The 17159-nt window shown below is 43.1% G+C and overlaps 1 protein-coding gene across 1 annotated transcript in view; it reads right to left on the bottom strand.

Moving 5' to 3' along the window:
- Positions 1 to 17159, bottom strand: part of MYOM1 (myomesin 1) — a 111052-nt gene that overhangs the window by 79876 nt on the left and 14017 nt on the right. The window contains exons 4-9 of the mRNA XM_080936369.1: positions 15662 to 15929; positions 14825 to 14982; positions 7964 to 8056; positions 5885 to 5973; positions 5720 to 5779; positions 2659 to 2823 (exon numbers count right to left, since the gene is read on the bottom strand). Coding sequence (XP_080792495.1) covers positions 2659 to 2823; positions 5720 to 5779; positions 5885 to 5973; positions 7964 to 8056; positions 14825 to 14982; positions 15662 to 15929 — 833 coding nt within the window. The remainder of the gene's footprint in view (positions 1 to 2658; positions 2824 to 5719; positions 5780 to 5884; positions 5974 to 7963; positions 8057 to 14824; positions 14983 to 15661; positions 15930 to 17159) is intronic.

Here is a 17159-nt window from a genome sequence, read left to right as displayed (position 1 = left end):
CCCACAAGCTCACTGCAGTAAGTGGTGTCTCACTGACGAGCTTGCTGCCTGCCTGTCAGCCCTGTCTCTGTGCTGGGACAGCCTCTGCCCCAAACCCACAGAGATGGTCTCTGTGGTAGGTGGGTGCCAACGACAGACTCCGACATCCATGTGGTGAGTAAACCGAGGCAGGCAGCCACTGGGTGTCAGGGCTTAGAGCTGCTGACAGGGTGGATCCAGATACCTGCAGGGATGATGCCAAAGGCAGCCAGCGATAGGGACTCAGCAGACTTTCCTCTGAGGGAACAAAGCTTAATTTACTGAGGCTGGCACTCCCCGTGGCCATCGGAAAACTATGAACCCTTTTAATTCCTTGGGGCCAGTGAGAAAGAGAAAAACAAAAGAAAAAATTCACACACACACACACACACACACACACACACACAGTAGATGAGACAAAAGGCAGAGTCCAATAATTTCATACATACAAACATATACATACATGCATAGCATACATACATATATACATTCCTACATGCATAAAATACATAAATCATACAGTTGATGGGTGTGAGAAACAATGTTCCAATCCCCACTTACACAAACCTTATATTATACATGCATACATACATGTGTTCCCCAATACCTTTTCAAAAACTAACATCACATGGTACAGATAAAGAAAACAAACTTATTCCCCAAAACCCATGTACATTCGTAAACTGAGCAACTTGTTATAGATTAACAAAGTGTAAGCAAGCAAGGTAATTTTTTCGGACAGTTCTCTTATTGGCAGGCAGCAATTTGTGGTTACAAAGAAAGAATTATCTTACTATCCTTAAAAGCTATCATATAAGAATCTTAAAAGAATCACAAATATAAAGTTTTATATTAAAAAAGTCATAAATCCTCAGAATGCATATCTACTCATCGGCAATTCTTATTAAACCTTATCAGGAGGCTGAGGGCGAAAACGGCATAAATCAGTCCTCAGCAGTCCAGCCTCAGTGAGAGCCACGTCAGCCAGTGCTGCCAGTGTTCTTGTTCCTGACTGTAAACGGTCCCTCGCTTAACTAAATAGTGCCTTTCTGAACTTCCAATTGTCCCCTAAGGTTTTCTACATCAGAGCCAGTAGTAAAAGCATCTCGGCCTAGCTTCACTAACAACTTTATTTTTCCATATGCTTTCTGGGGGTGGTGGTCATTGCTGACAATCTACATCTCTAAGTTCTTTCCCGGGTTGGTGATAGAATCATAGTCTGCCCCAGCAGCAGTGCCGGAAAGAGATCAAACACTAGTGCTGTGAATGCCAGAGACACTGCCCAGTGAGGGGCTGGACCCCTCAAAGTTTTCATAGAATTCTCGGATTAAGAGGGATGTGAAGGCAGCAAACAGAGCAGAACTTATAACAGCATGACGTCCTCGGGGCACGTGGCCCTTGGGGCTGTTCCACACTGAAGGTCACCCATGTGGCTGTGGTAACTGGTAGGCCACATTCCATGAGTTCTAAAGCAAGTTGTCCTTCCTCCTGCATGGCCCTCAACAAGTGGGGAAGCTTCCTCCTAATGTGGGTCCCCAAACTGCTTCCCTGTAGAATGTGTCCTGTTCTCTGGGGTCCAGTCAGAGTCACACTTCACTGCTGCTGCTGCTATGGCTGTGGTGGCAGCAACGGTGGTGGTGGCAGTGGCCACTGACTTGCTAATTCTAATCTGGACCAAGTCATGGTCCCAATCATCATGTTGGAACCTTAGGGTCTCCAGATTGTCACAGGTATTCAAATGTACACCTGAAAGCCAGGCCCTTAGTTCAGTGGGCATGTTGCCCACAACCCACCACAAGCCTGAGACTGTATTGTCTGGTTGACCAGTTGGCCTGTTTTCTCTGCTATGTTAATGCTCTCTAGTACTATGGGATTTCGTATATAAAATGTAAGTTCGCAGATAAATGAGGGGCTTGAGAGATGGCTTGGTGATTAGGAACACTAACTGCTTTGCCTGAAGACTTAAGTTCAATTCCCAGCACTCACACGGTGGCTCACAACTATCTGTAACTCCAGTCCCCAGAAAAACTTAATGGCCACCACTGTCAGTGCATACACTGTTTGCACAAATATACATCGACGCAAAACACCCATACACATAATTAAATTTTAGAAAAGGATAAAATGATATGAATGTCAAACCACTAGCTACACAGCATTAAACCCAGCTCAGCTGGCCTTCCAGAGCAGTCCTATGAGCTGGCATTGTTTACTGTCCCCAAGAGTCAGTCCCAGCAAAAACAAAACCATCAAACATTGTAATATTTATCTATTTTGTATCTATTTTTGTACTTGCTTATATATTTCATATAAAGAATATATTTACTATAAACCTTTAAAATATAAACATACTATCACATTAAAGTAAGATTACTAATGTCTGAATTGCTTCTAAAAATGTGTTCTGCTGATTAATAATATTAGTACTTAATTATTTCATGAGATTAGATGTTTTTAAAGTTTTATATATGTTACATACATATATACATGGTGTCTTCATTTTGAAATGTATGTTAAAAACTTAGTACAACAGTCTGTTTTCTTTAGCTTGTAGGTTCTGTTAGCTGTGAGAAGTGGATCTGAAACTGGCTCACATGCATCTTTAATTAAAGCAAATAAGAACTCATTCCAAAGACTCACCATTTCTGTACCACTGGACCTCTGGCTGGAAGTGTTTAATTTCAGGAGTGATGACCACCCGACATCCCAGACTCATGGTTTCTCCTTCTCTCCCAAAAGACACATCAAACTTGTCATCAAAATGGATCTCAAACTTGGATGCATAGCCGTAAGGGGTCACAGCAACTGGGTGCAACAGAAATAGATACCAGCAATGTATTCTCTTTCTCTTTGAAGAGACACAGTATTATAATGATACAGTATTATAATGATACAGTATTATAATAAGCTTAGGCAGAAAGCAACTGAGATAAAAATAGACCAAATTATTTATGTGGACAAAAATCAAGTTCTATATAGGAAGTAGGTAGATCACATGCTTATCTTATTTTATTTGCATAAAGTTCTTAACTCATTGATCATATAAGATAAATGTCAATATTTATTATTATAAGGAACCCAATTTAAAAGGTCACATGTAATGTCTTAAATACAAATTAAAATCACATTTATCCTAGACTTTCTTACCTATAGTATAGGAGCTTTTTAATCTTAGATTTTGAGGTGAATTCTACTGCTTAAGTAGAGGTGACAGTGGGGTGCTTTGTCCCCAGGCTGACAGTAACACACAAGTTGGAGGTAGTACAATGTGTTGGTTCTGGAAAGTTCTGTGGGTGAATGTGGGCAGTCATCTAGCCGTACCCTGAGTCCCACACAAAACTTTCTCTGTGGAGAACATCATGGTACTCAGCTGACAGGATTATTGTGAGCTTAACTGAACCGACAACTATTAAATATTTAGAATACCTGTAAAATTGAACTTAGTGAAGGACAGGTTGTATTTTCAATATAGTATTTCAAGGCCCTGGGAAAAGAGGGAAGACATAACAAGAAAGGACTCTAGAAATAGACATTGACAGTTACAGCTATGAGGTCATGGCGTTGGCTGTCTACTACCTCCATGAGTCCCAGCACACCCATCAGAAAGGAGAAGAATGACTGTTCTCAGGTTGTTGCAACTATGTACCCAGCACACCCATGGAAAGGAGAAGAATGACTGTTCTCAGGTTGTTGCAACTATGTACCCATGTAATGTGCCTCACACATTAAGTAACCTGTCTGTATGTAGCAATTTCTTTCCTAACCCAAGACAGTTAATGATTTTTAGACATTTGTTCAACCTATATCTCTAAGAATAATCTTTGGGAAGTCATACTATTTTAAACTTTCAGTAGTTTTCTATTAATGTCTTTTATAATATTTTACATAGATCATAAAAATGTAGTAACTTTCTGAAAAGCATATAAATAATTAATAGGATTGTTTTATTTTCAACCAATGCATGGTGCTGCCTCCAACTTGTGTGTTACCAGGCAACCACTAGTCAATGAGGAAATAGCTTCTCTTTGAAGAACATATCCCATCTGCCTAATTTCTATGTGATATTATTCCAATGAAATCTGAGAAATTTGGCTGGATCCTATCCCGCACAGGCTTCAGAGGTCAGACTGGCTCCAGAGCTGCCTTGTGGGAGAGAGGAGAGTTATAAGAAAGTTCTACATCAGTCCTCAGGTCCTAAACCTAAGCGGAAGTGCGTGCAGTCTCTACCTTCTCTGTATCGGACGGCCTTGGTATTCAGTGGGAAGTCAGCTCTAACAATGGGGGACAAAGCAACTCACTGTCACTCCTACAGGCCTGGATCACGTGCTTTCCTATATCATATACTACAGATAGAAATTTAACACAACTTTGTAAGGTTTCAAGGACTTTAAAATGAATTGATGCAAATAGAAAGCACCTGCCCACATTAGAAAACAAACATTTAAAACAAAACCAAGAGCTTTGTCTGTGATGCTTACAAGCATATTCTAAGCACTCAGCACATGTGTAGGTACTAAACACACATTAGTTGAATTTATGACTATAACCCCCTCGTTTCTGTTAGGGACAAATGCACTAAGGCAATTGGATGCGCAGGAGGCAATCAGAAGAGTTTCTGGAACAAAGAGTCAAACTGGGCTTTCAGAACCTGGCTTGACGGTGAAGAAAAAGGGAGAGATCTGGCCACAGGAATGAGCACAGTAGGGTCAGAGGATTGGGAAATGATAAATCATGCCAATCACGGGGACTTTAGGAGCTGTCATGGTTTCAGAGTTACCGATGTGATGGGAAAAGATCACTTCCATCCCCTATTCCTCTACAGGATTGACACCTTAACTTTGGAGTTAGGAACCATTCATGAAGTCAGTCAACAGGCTGTTTATCAACAGCAAACCATAACAGGGAAGCAGAAAACCAAGCTAGGAGAAGGTAAAGTATTAAGTATTTTCAGAACCACTTGTAGTGAGAATCTTGGTTTCTTAAAAAAGTTGTGTTATGTGAATATATATTTTTGTTTTAATCCCAGGTGTGGGACACAAGGCTGCTTTGAATGTCTACAGCTGCTTTGTCTCATGATTTGGCAGAGGTGTGATTCTGCTAGCTAAAGATGGTTTATGTTTGGAATTCTGGGGACATTTTAGAGGGTATTAAAAAAGCCAGAGCCCAGAGGCTGCTGTGGCTACTGTGCCCCCTGCTGTTGCTGGTGGTTAGAGAAATCCAGACAGCAAAGACTGAACATGATGCCCTAATCAGCAGAATAGACTAAAGAGGTCTCTACCCCTCTAACCTTCTTTCTCTCCTACTTAGTTTTGGGGTTGGAAGGGATTAGGGTGGAGAAGGGTGGTAGATATAAGACCCCGATAAAGTAGCACTATTTAATGTGTAGAAAATAAATATGGGCTTGACTGTGTGAGCACAAGATCAGTTTATCAAATATAAACAGGATAATTTTTAAATATACAGAACAAATCAATTAAACTTGGAAGCAGAATAGTGACCAAAGTACTTGAAAATAGCAAACTGACTGTTTGGGTGGGTAGTGGGGATTGTATCCGTTCTGGCAGGTACTGACACATAAGTATTGTGAATCTATTTCACTGTTTTACAAATTATGTTTCTTCCTTAAACTCAAGGATTTGGAACATTGTTTGCAATCCCAATATCACTGCTACACTTTGCATAAATGTGCTGTTAAACTTACAGCTGAGAGGCATGGAAACCCCACCACGGAGGAGAGACTGATCCAGTTCTCCCTTATATCCTAGAGAAGACAAGAGAAGAAGTGTGAGCTACTTTGTGATTGCCCGAATTTTTAGCATGGGCAGGAGTTTTAAATCCACGTTGAATAAAGCAAAGGTAAACCTACTCTTTACCACAACCGAGGCATATGCTGAGACCTCTCCTTGAACATTCATCGCCGAGGCCCGGTACTGAGCCGTGTCTTCAAAGTCACACCTGCAAAGACACATGAAGATGAATGACCGTGGTAGCGACTCCTTGTAACTGTTGGCTGTTTTCTCAAGGAGTGCTTTGCTAACAGAGCAGATGGTAAATTAATGCCTCACACGTGACTCTTTAGGACTCTTGATGAAGGGACTGTCTCTGTTCCTGTGACACATATAGTCCAATCATCTACTGATTTTCACACTGCAGTAAGGCAGGAAGAGAATATCTGTGACCCAGTGTGACCCTAACCTTAGTTCATTCAAAATGCCAAATGAAGAGTTAACAAAGTATTAAGGATACAAATTACATCCAGTAACTGCTCTGTATGGCTGAAGGAGAGAATGCTCAGCCATGCAAGTAGCACTGGAGCAGGTAATGACCCTGGGTGTGTGCCCCATGCTGTCCTGCTCCAGAGACAAGGTTTCAGTCTAGCATCAGGATGACAGGGAAGAGAAAGAAGCAACTTCTCATGACAGTTTCCCACAGGCTCCCTGAGCTACAAACCTGCACAAGGCTGGTCTTTTATACCATTCCATGGTGTAGCTTCAAAACATAAGAAACTTCATCAGTTCTACTGATGTCTGGGCTCCAATTGGAGTTCCCGCTCATAGCTTATCACAAGTACTTTCTGGGTGTTCTTTTACATTGTAGTACATGAACAGGAAAATCTCACAGATGAATCCGGGAACAATGCCCTCACAGAGGTCAGACTGAGATTCCAAGTGGACTGTTTTTGTACCTAATTTAGTTTTCCTGTTCTTCCTTCTTTCTGGGTTTACTTAGTTTCATTTGTGATACACTGTGTCTTGTGAAGCAAAAGGCATTAGACTCCAGGAAGGTAAATACAGTCGCCTTCTCAGAGCTGTTTCATTTTAGAAACAACCATGAGGCTCACTGCTGCTAAAACAAGTGATTCCACAGCAGATGGGGCCTGTGAGGACCTTAGGGCTCTCTTTGAAGCCCGGTGCCTGAGCCAACACTTGTGCTGAGAAGGTTGTATCTGCTGTGAAGATGACTGCTGTCAGCTTTCCTTTTACAGCTCGGCTCGAGAGGCCTGTCTACTGTTTCCACCCACATAATCATTTGCAGTTCAAACCGTCATAGGAAACATTATGCATATTTTTAGGACTTGGAAATTTTAACAGAGTTTCCATCTCAAATTTTGCTTAACCCAAGGCATCCCGGTGTCTGTCCCTGACACACCCACACAGATTGACAAGGCACACAGTGCCCCATAGTTGCTGGTGAGCTGCAGGGAAGACCATTCCCCCAGTTTATCCAGCTTTGTGGCACCATCCCAGTCCCTGTGTCTTTGTTGGTTAGAAATACAAGAACGCGGTGCTGTAGGTTTGGAGTTGTGTGAAGATACACTGACATAGAGATGCCGACTCGAGCAATTGTCTTCTTAATAATTTCTTTAGGATATGCTCATACAGATAGAGGGACAAATAAAAATGCACATTTTATCTTTTGTGTGAGATCGAGTCAGGAGGTAGTGTGTGCATAGCAGACTTTGACATTGTGCATGTCACCAAAGATTACACATGGAGGGATCCATGGCTCCAGTTGCAGATGCACCAGAGGATGACCTTATCAATGGGAGCGGAAGCCCTTGGTCCTGTGGAAGCTCAATGCCCCAGTGTAGGAGAGTGCTAGGACAGTGAGGCAGTGGTTGGGTGGGTGGGTGGGGGAGCACCCTCACAGAAGCATAGGGGGGGTAATAGAGGGTTTGCAGAGGGGAACCAAATAAATAAAATAACCAATAAAAAGTAATGGAGCTGCAATAAACATCACAAGTGAGATTTAAAATGTGCAAAAAGAAAAGAAATGAAAGACGATTAGATAATTAGATAATCCTGCATGGGGCCCAGAAAGAAGGTGAATTTTGTCTGTGGCCTGAGTGATAAGATGCACCCCTGAGTGGTGATGGTGCACATACATGCTGGTGTGCACTTGGAGTGTCTGGTGGTGACATACACAAACACTGGTGTGCTCTTACTTGCTGATCTCAAGAGTATGCATTCCATATCGACTTTCAATGATGTATTTTCCCGGGTTTGCATGGACATTTATAGGCACCTGGTTCTTATACCTGAAAGATAACAGAAACAAGATGACAGATTAAAAAATAATTAACTGCATGATCTCTCTCTCTCTCTCTCTCTGTGTGTGTGTGTGTGTGTGTGTTGGGGAGGAGAAAGACACACACCATATACACACACTTATTGTTCCTATAGATATAACTGAAGCTCAACAATCCCATCCATTGAGGGGAAAAAGCACAAATTACCTGAGCTTAATTAAATTCACCAGCACAACAACAAAACTTCTCAAAGTGCTTTCCCCTCTTGATTAAAGCTTATATGAAAAATGTGAACCAGTCATAATATATATGCATCTCATGTACATAACAGTAATGAAAAACTGCAGCTATGAAATAGTAAGTAGGGTAGTGATTATTTATATAAAATCGGAAAACATTAAACCACTAACCAGAAAGCATGCATAGGCTGGACCCAGGCCTCCTACACATCTGTAGCAGATGTGCAGCTTGGTCTTCATGTGGGTCCCCTAAGAACTGCAGTGGGGTCTGTCTCTGACTCTATTGCCTGTCTTTGGATCCCTTTCCCCTGCCTGGGCTGCCCTGTCTGGCTGCAGTGGGTGAGGATGTGCTAAGTCCCACTGCAACTTAGCCTGCGGGGCGGGTCCCCAGGTTCTCCATGGCCAGTGCTGAGGTGCCCCACTAGGTCATCTACTCAAACCTTTTATGTTTTGAAGAGAAGAGGAGGAAGAGAAGCATCGGCAATCCACGGGCAGGCTTTCCCTTCTCTAGAAGGGGATGGGGGAAGGAGGGATGAGGAGGGAGGGGGCTGAAGTTGGGATGAAAAGTGAATAAATAAATAAATGCTAGGAAAACAGAAAGACTCATTGACGCTGTTCAAAGTCAAGATGGTGATTTCCTGAGGTGGGCACATGGCACGAAGGGGGTGTCTTGGGTGTTAAATGCACTTGGGCTCCGCTGGGTAATGGCATATACACAGGAGCATATGCAATCCAAAGGAAGTTCTCCAAGTTCCTCCGTTATGTATAGCACACATTCCTTTGTATGAACATTATATTCAACAACAACCAGCTGACTACAGTGAAGCAGAATGAACGCTTTGACTCGGGACTTTTGCTGTTGGCTCTCTCGTGGGAGGAAAGCACAATATCCCTCCCACTTGCGTTCTCGAGTGTTATTCTTAAGAACAATGTCACTGTACAGAAAGGCCATTGCACTCAAGCGACTTGGCTTTTATTATAGCAAGAATGACTTTTGCCTTAGAAAACCTTCAGATCATAGCAGGAGACTTCCAGCTGTTCCAGTCCCATTTGCAGCTTGCTGCCCTCATGGAAGGTAGGCCACATAGTAGGGCTTCTCTGTGAGACACTGACCTCCATCCTGTAAGTGGTGCCTGACTTTCTCTAGTCCCCAAGTTCTCATAGACAGTGCTGTGCTTCCATGTGAGGTTTATCTACTCAAACCTTTAACTCTTAAAAAAAGAGGGGGGGGGGGCTGGAGAGATGGTTCAGGGATTAGAGCACTGACTGCCCTTCCAGAGGCCCTGAGTTCAATTCCCACAAGCACATGGTAGCTCACAACCATCTCTGTAATGAGATCTGATGGTCTTCTGGCCAGCAGGTGTATATGCAGGCAGAAAGCTGTATGTTGCATACATAATAAATCTTTAATAGGGGGGGGGGAGGATAAGCATCCCTTTCAGATAAGCTACCTCATGTGTACAGGCAAACTAGTAATATAACTAATAATATAACTAATAAGCACAGATAATAAAGGATTCTCTGCTCTGTAGATTCAGAACTCACCCTGGTCACAAAGGCAGGCACAGCAGAGCTGGGATGTGAACCAGGACTGCCTAGCTCCTAGCTCATGTGATGTTTCCATGTTTTAGTGGTTCTCTATGTGGTTGCCTTTTGTTTCTTTAGATTTTGGAAATGGATGTCCAGAAGGTTGGGAGGAGGAAAGTGGTACAAAGGGAGAGAAAAACATTGGTTTTAGCTAACTCTTTTGCCCTAACTTTGTCCTCCAAAGAGTCACATTGTGGAAGGTTGGTCCCCAGTGTTGTAGCATCCTGAGGTAGTGAAATCTTTTCTGGGGAGGGTCTTGGGTCATTGGGGGCCCTGTGGTGCCTCATTAATTCCAAGCCCTCCTTTTCTGTCTCAGTGTGTGATTGTTTCCCTCCGGCAATGCTCACTTACCGTGATGTGGCACTGCCAAGAGGCACCTCATAAAGTGGGCAGCATGCTGTTCAAAACAGTTAAATAAATCTACCTTTCTGTAGGTAGCTTTAGGTATTCCAATATAGAAATAAAAGTCTAATATAATTCCTAAGTCGCAGATTTCTTCTTTTTATGCACCTGTGCATGATATGTGTACAGTCTCAGTGTGTTCACATATATGTATGTTCTGGTACATGTTCGTGTAGAAACCTGAAGTTGAAATCAGAAATTTTCCTCAGTTGCTTTTCTACCCTTTTCCTTGGAGCAGGGTCTCACAATCAAACCCAGAGCTCAATGATATGGCTAGTCTACAAGTCATCTTGCTCTGGGCTGAAATTTCAGGTGAGCCACAATGGTGACCAGGCATTTATATGGCTTCTGGGTGATCTGAAGCCTGGTCCTCTTGCTCACACGGTACACACCATTTCCCAAGCCTGCACACATTTCTGCTGCTCTATGATTCTCATCTCCGTGTAGCTAAACTAAGACTCACGTGAGATGCCAAGTCTTCAACACCCCTCTTTACAAGCCTTACAAATTATGAACTGTTTTTATCCCTTTACTCCCTAAATATGACATTTATCCACGTAATTGTTCAGGGGCGGTGACATAGCTCTTAGGTAAAGGCACTTGTCAACAAGCCTGATGATGACAAGAATTTGATCCCTAGGCCCTACATGTTAGGAGAGGAACCAACTCTCCCAAGCTGTCCTGACTTCCCCACACATGCCATGGCCTGTACATGTACACACATATATATGTACACGCACATATATGTACACACGTGCATACACACACACACACTAAATGTAATTTTAAAGGTTATGATTGGGTCTGCATCTCTCCTAAGTCGCTAGTCCTTTGATGTTGGGGAACTGTTTGTGTGTGATACACATTTCCTTCTGTTCCCACTCCTGAGGTAGTCATAGATGTATGGCAGATGCTCAATGTAGGGTCAACTGAGACTCAGCTTGACCTCCAGCTTGCTTGGGTGTTACTGTGGTGGCTGTGGCTGTGGTTGTTGGGTGTGTTGGTTTCCACATGCTGAAGGGTTTTCAGTAGCTCTTCCCAGCACAAGGGTATCAATGTGACACTAAACATCGTGTCATATGCTGCCTGACCAAGTGACTGAGCGACACTCAGCCTGGCTTCGTAAACAACGCTGGTCATTGCTCTATAAAGTCTGAGTTAAAGTGCTATTTTGCAGCTGCCGCGGCTGCACCACCATTCCCACCCTCCGTTCCCACCCTCCGGCACTACTCGGCTTAGCACCTTTATGTGTTTCCAGCTGAACATTCACAGCCATGTGACCCCCTGGCAATGAAAACTGGTTTAAAATACACAACACTTGTTCATGGAATGCTGCAGGTCTCCATGTGTCTAAGAAAGAAACTCCTGGTTAAGGAAGTTCAGAAGGCCTAATCCAGAAAGTGCTTTGTTCTGCTCTGCAGGGAATTCCTGTGCAGGGCACTCGGGATTTGGGTCACTTGAGACTGTCTGCCTTCTGTATTAGTTCAGAGGGGAAAGAAGGGGTTTGGCCTGCCCCCCCCCACACACACACACTTCACAGCTTGTTGTTTCTGGAAAGTGGAATTCCAAATTAGCCAGTCATCAGCCAGCTATGGAAAGTAATCTGCACCCTGGGGTTGTTTCCCAGAGGCTTAAACTCTTTGTATGGCCAGCACTAATTAACGAGGCTCCGTGTCCCTCTGGAATAACAGTCTACTGTCCCGTGTCCCTGCCTGTCTGATGTGTTATGCACATTTCACTCTGACATACAAATGTCAGCCTTGCTGCAGAGCTCATGGTGAGAAGAGGTGGGGAGAGCTCTTTGGTGGAGTGGAACTCAGTGAAACCATATGCCCTATGATCTTCCTCCTATCATGACGCCATGCAAGCTGAGGTGACCTTAAACATGTTAAATGTCACAGCACTGGGAATGATGGTGCAAATCCAACTTCATAAAGGAGCTACCACCTACTGTAAAAAAACCAAATGTCTGTGACTACAGAGTTGGCTCAGTGGTTAAAAGAGGAAATAAAGTTAAATCTAGCTTTTTTTTTTTTTTTTTAAAGCCCACAACCAAAACAATTATCTCTTTTTACAAATAACATTTTTTTGAGACAGAGTCTTCTGGATTACAGCCTGGCCTTGAACTCCTTACATAACTAAGGTTGACTTTGAACCTCCTGCCCTCCTGTTTCCGTCTTCTGAGTGGTGGTGTGACAGGCCTTTGCCACCTTGCTCAGTTCATGCTGCTGTGGGGATAGAACCCAGGCTAGGTGAGCACTCTGCTGAGACACACCCCCATCCATAAAAAGCATGGCTTTTCTCATTCTCTGTCTTATCACTCCATGGGAAGCAAGATGGAAACACAGGCGTCTCTTCTAAGCACCACAGGATGGATGTGGGGCTGCTCAGCAGTGCCTTTTTATCCCGCTCCACCAGGAGCAATCGCTCTCCTCAGGTTCTAACATAACCTTCCAGAATAAATGCAAATAAGACAACATAAATTCTGTTTCCCACCTTTAAACCAATCGATGTTAGACAGGCTATTATATAAAATGGCCTATTACACATTAAAATTTCCTTTTTTCCACAATAGAAATATCTCCTCCATGATGGCCTGTTTCACCACCCAGGGGTATTGGTGTTCTCTGCAAACAACTTTTCTACTAAACAAGAACACGAAAACAGGACACTTTCTACTCTCAGTGTGATCTGGGAATGCCAACACGTTCTGTACCTGGCCTTGCTGAGTGCTGTGTTTCTGCAGCGCAGCGTTCTCTGGGTAACCTCTACGTTGCACTTAAATAGATGTGGCGGGTAATATGAGACTGGCCAGAACAGCTGCTGCCTGCTCACATTTGTTAGACCTCAGACGTCCATGACCTAAGAACAGCCAGTGGAAACTTGGAGCCAAAATGCCTTTGGAAAAGGCTCTGAGGCAACCAGATCCTGGTGTACAGACTTCTGAGAGCCATGGCCTGGGACTTAGCTGCTATCCATGAGGTAGCGTGCCTGTGCTAAGCATCCTCACAAATGTATTCCTTAAGCCCCTCATGTAGGGCTCCAAATTTCTCTCACATTTGTACTTTGTGTCAGGGCCAGGAAGCTGCAATTAGGCACCAAAGAATCCTGAATGATAACAACGTGATCACCACGTTGGGTCTCACCTGGTTTCCTACTCTGTGAGGAAGGGGTGCCTGTGTTGTAACATAAATTATAATTCTAGAAGATGCTTCTTAGAAAAGGCACCATGTGTTAGAGACACAAACCCACAAAGAACGTCTTTCCTGAGGTGGGTTTACCTGGGCATAACCTGGGCTGAAGTTGTGGGGATCCTCTGGGAGAGAGCCTTAAAAGCACTTCAGACTGTTAGTCCTGCTCTGATTGTAACATGGCCCCCACACTTGTAGAACTTCTTGCTCCGCACCCCTGGTTTGACCCTGTTATCACCAAAGCCGACTGTCAGTGTGTGGACACTGATTCTCAACATTTCTGTTCACCCAGAGACAACTCCTGCTCCCAGAATCATGAACAGCACCACCAAGCCATCTTGCTAGCATACGCAGAAACGGAAGAACCGTTTTCTTACTTGTTCCCAGTTCTTTGGTCTTGAACGGTATTTCCCCTGAGTATGAAAGAGGAGACTTCGCTGGAGTCTCCTCCTAAAGAATAGTCTTCATGGAAGTAAGGGAAGGGGGGAAGGGACATGGAGGGAGTAGATATATTTGAAATGTCAATACATAAAATATCCAGTAAATTTCTTTTTAAAAAGGATGAGTGTCAGTGAATCGTGCCTTCTGTGAAGCAAGGGCAAGCGTTCTTTAAAGGTTGGAGAGTTGGCTTTACAGTGATAAGGAAGGATGGGCAAAAGCAATGAAGCTTTAATTTACTTTAAATTAAAGATTTTAAAAAATTTAATAACAATTTTTAAAAATCTACTTTTGTTGAAATATTAGAAACATTTTATGGCATTTCTCATATTTGCCATAGTTATTCATTGTCATTTTTGGCATTTTGCTATTACTGCTTTTGTTTTGATTTTGAGGCAAGAGAGATAGAGATGCATGAGTACATGTTCATATGTGTATACACTCACACACACAAACACACACGTGTGTACATGTATGGGGATTGCATGTGAAAGCCAGATCAACATCAAGTGTCTTCTTCGATCACTACCCACCATACTCTTGAGATAAGGTCTTTTCCTGAACCCGGAGCTTCGTGATTTGTCTAAACTAGGATCAGGCTCTTCCTGTCTCCACCTCGTCAGCTCTAGGATTACAGGAGCACCCAGCTTTCTACCCGAACCCGGCTTGTCATTTTAGCCCGGCAAGCACTTAGCCAACTCTTCCACGGTTACGATTATCAGGGATTAAGATTATAATCTGTACGCAAGGACCATTTGTTCTTCCATTCAGAAAGCCGGCTCAGAACTTTGACTCTTTTGAGAACATGTACAGACTTACAGAGACCTTTGTCAACTCTTGCATGGATTACCAGCGTCTTTCTCTGGATGTAAACTTAAGCTGTCGATCAGCCCTTACTAGCTTCCACCGAGAAAACATACCAGGTAAGACGAGGTTCTGGCCAGCCTGCGACGGAACAGTGCAATTTCACACTCTCTTTCTCCCAAACTGTGTGAGAACGAGGTTTAATGATAAACTCGGGAGCGTGGAGAAGATGGTCTTCGTTCAGCTTTCCGTGATAGGCCTGCGTCTCTTCTAACTGAAAAGCAAGTAAACAGCCAAACATTTTCAAAATACTACCAAGTTAAAGTTCCTTCTACTGCTGACGTGACAAGGAGAAGCTGAAATTTTACTTTGTTCTGTTTTGGTTTTGGGATAGAGTCTTGTGTAGTCTAGGCTGACCTCAAACTCACTTTATAGTCAGGATGACTTTACATTTCTGACCTTCGTGATGCGACATCTTAAATGCGAGGGTTACAGGCACCCATCGTGATGTTCGAGCTGACAGCTTGCTGAGGATTCAACCTGTGGCTTTACATGTTATGCAAGCAGTATCAACTTACTATATTCTCAAAGCTAATTCTTACATTTTGATTCTTATTTTTACAATTGGGTTAAATAATTTCTGATTTTAAAAGTGGTTTTGGTTATTTAAAACCCTAAGATTCAGCAATGTCCCTAGGGTGGATTTCTAAAGTACATTCAGAAATGTACTTAAATCTTTCAAATCTAAAATTCCATGAAGTTTGAGGTTCCAATGCTTGCTTTTGTTTAACCTACACATTCTAATATCTTTTCTCCTTGTTTCCATTAGCTTTGTTTCCTGACACCACATAGTTCTGCCCTTGAAACAAACTAGTCTATTTATACACATGTGCTCACACACAGCCTGTGAAACACACGTCCACTCTTATAAGTAACCTGAATTAGCTCCTTACTGTTTTCCTCAGCGACAGCTCTTCAGCTTTTTCTCGGATTGCAACGTTCCTTGACTTCTTTTCAAATGTTTCTTCTCGTTGAAGGGTGGACAATGCCTGCTTGGAGGTTGTGGTCTGCTTGGAGGTTGTGGCCTGCTTGGAGGCTGTGGCCTGCTTGGAGGCCATGATTGCTTCCTCGCTTGCAAGAAGAGTCCTCTGAGCTATGTAAGCAGCAGCCTCTTTAATTCTTTCTTCTTCTGTGTCTCTGATTCCACCAATGTGCACTTGGCTGAAACAACAGAGCAGAATGTAGAAACAATGTAGAAACAGTGTGGCAGTGACACACTTATCTAGTTTCACTGAGCTCAGGCAGGGCTCCCACACTCACGGATAACCCTGGTGTGATGGCTCCAGTTGAGAGCGCTTGCAGAGGGCCCTGGTTCAGTTCCCAGCTTCCATGTGCCGACACATGACCTTCTGCAGGTCCAATCCCTAGGGGTCCACTGCCCCCTCCTAACCTCCATGAGCAGAGCATGAAGGTGGTACACGGATATACAAGCAAGCAAAATATTCATGCACATAAAATGAAAGTAACTAAGTAAATCTTTAAGAGCATCCTGGTAAAGCAGAGTCTCTTTATTAGAGAACAAAGTGTCTTTCTATAGCATTAAGAATGACAAGATTGGGCTGGAGGGATGGCTCAGTGGTTAAGAGCACTGACTGCTCTTCCAGAGGTCCTGAGTTCAATTCCCAGTAACCACATGGTGGCTCACAACCATCTGTAATGGGATCTGGTGCCCTCATCTGGTGTCTGAAGACAGCGACAGTGCGCTCACATAAATAAAAACTAATAATAATTAAAAGAAAAAAAAGAGAAGAATGACAAGAGTAGTTAGTGATTCCTCTTGTGGTTCTGGTGCCTCTCACCAGACACGTCCTAGAATTCATTTCATCCAAACGGAAGCACGCAGGTAACCTCCATCACTGCTGCTTCAGACGTGTGGTAGCAAGACTTAAAGACTCCAGGTAAACTGCCCGAGGAGCTTCGCCAGCCAACTCAGTGTGTTTACAATAAAAAAAATGAAGTTGTGAATTTTTCCAGAAACTATGACAACATACAATGAAATAGAGACCAGAAGTCTGAAACTTGATATGTAACTGTGTGAACTTTGCTGCAGTGCATAGCCCAGAGCTGCCATGTATGTAAACATGTCCTAATGCCACACAAGACTCTGAAGCACACTGGGTCTCTTTAGTACCCCAACATTGTAGGGTTTGGGATTTTAACATACATAACTTAAAAAAATTATTATCAGCATTTACAAATTCTGGAAAGTAACTTTGTTGTTGACATTGTATACATATACTATATTGTATGCATTTTAATCATAGCCATGCCTCCAGGGCCCATCCTTACTCTCCTCCCTTCACTCTTCCACATCCTTACCTTCTTCACGTGTTATAGCTTTGAATCTCCCGTACTTTCTATGAACTGATGGTAAATGGTATTTAATGGCTC

Source organism: Micromys minutus (genome assembly GCF_963924665.1).
Source record: "Micromys minutus genome assembly, chromosome: 23".
Taxonomy (NCBI): domain Eukaryota; kingdom Metazoa; phylum Chordata; class Mammalia; order Rodentia; family Muridae; genus Micromys; species Micromys minutus.
The sequence above is the reverse complement of the archived record's forward strand: the minus strand, read 5'-3'. Positions and strand labels throughout refer to the sequence as shown.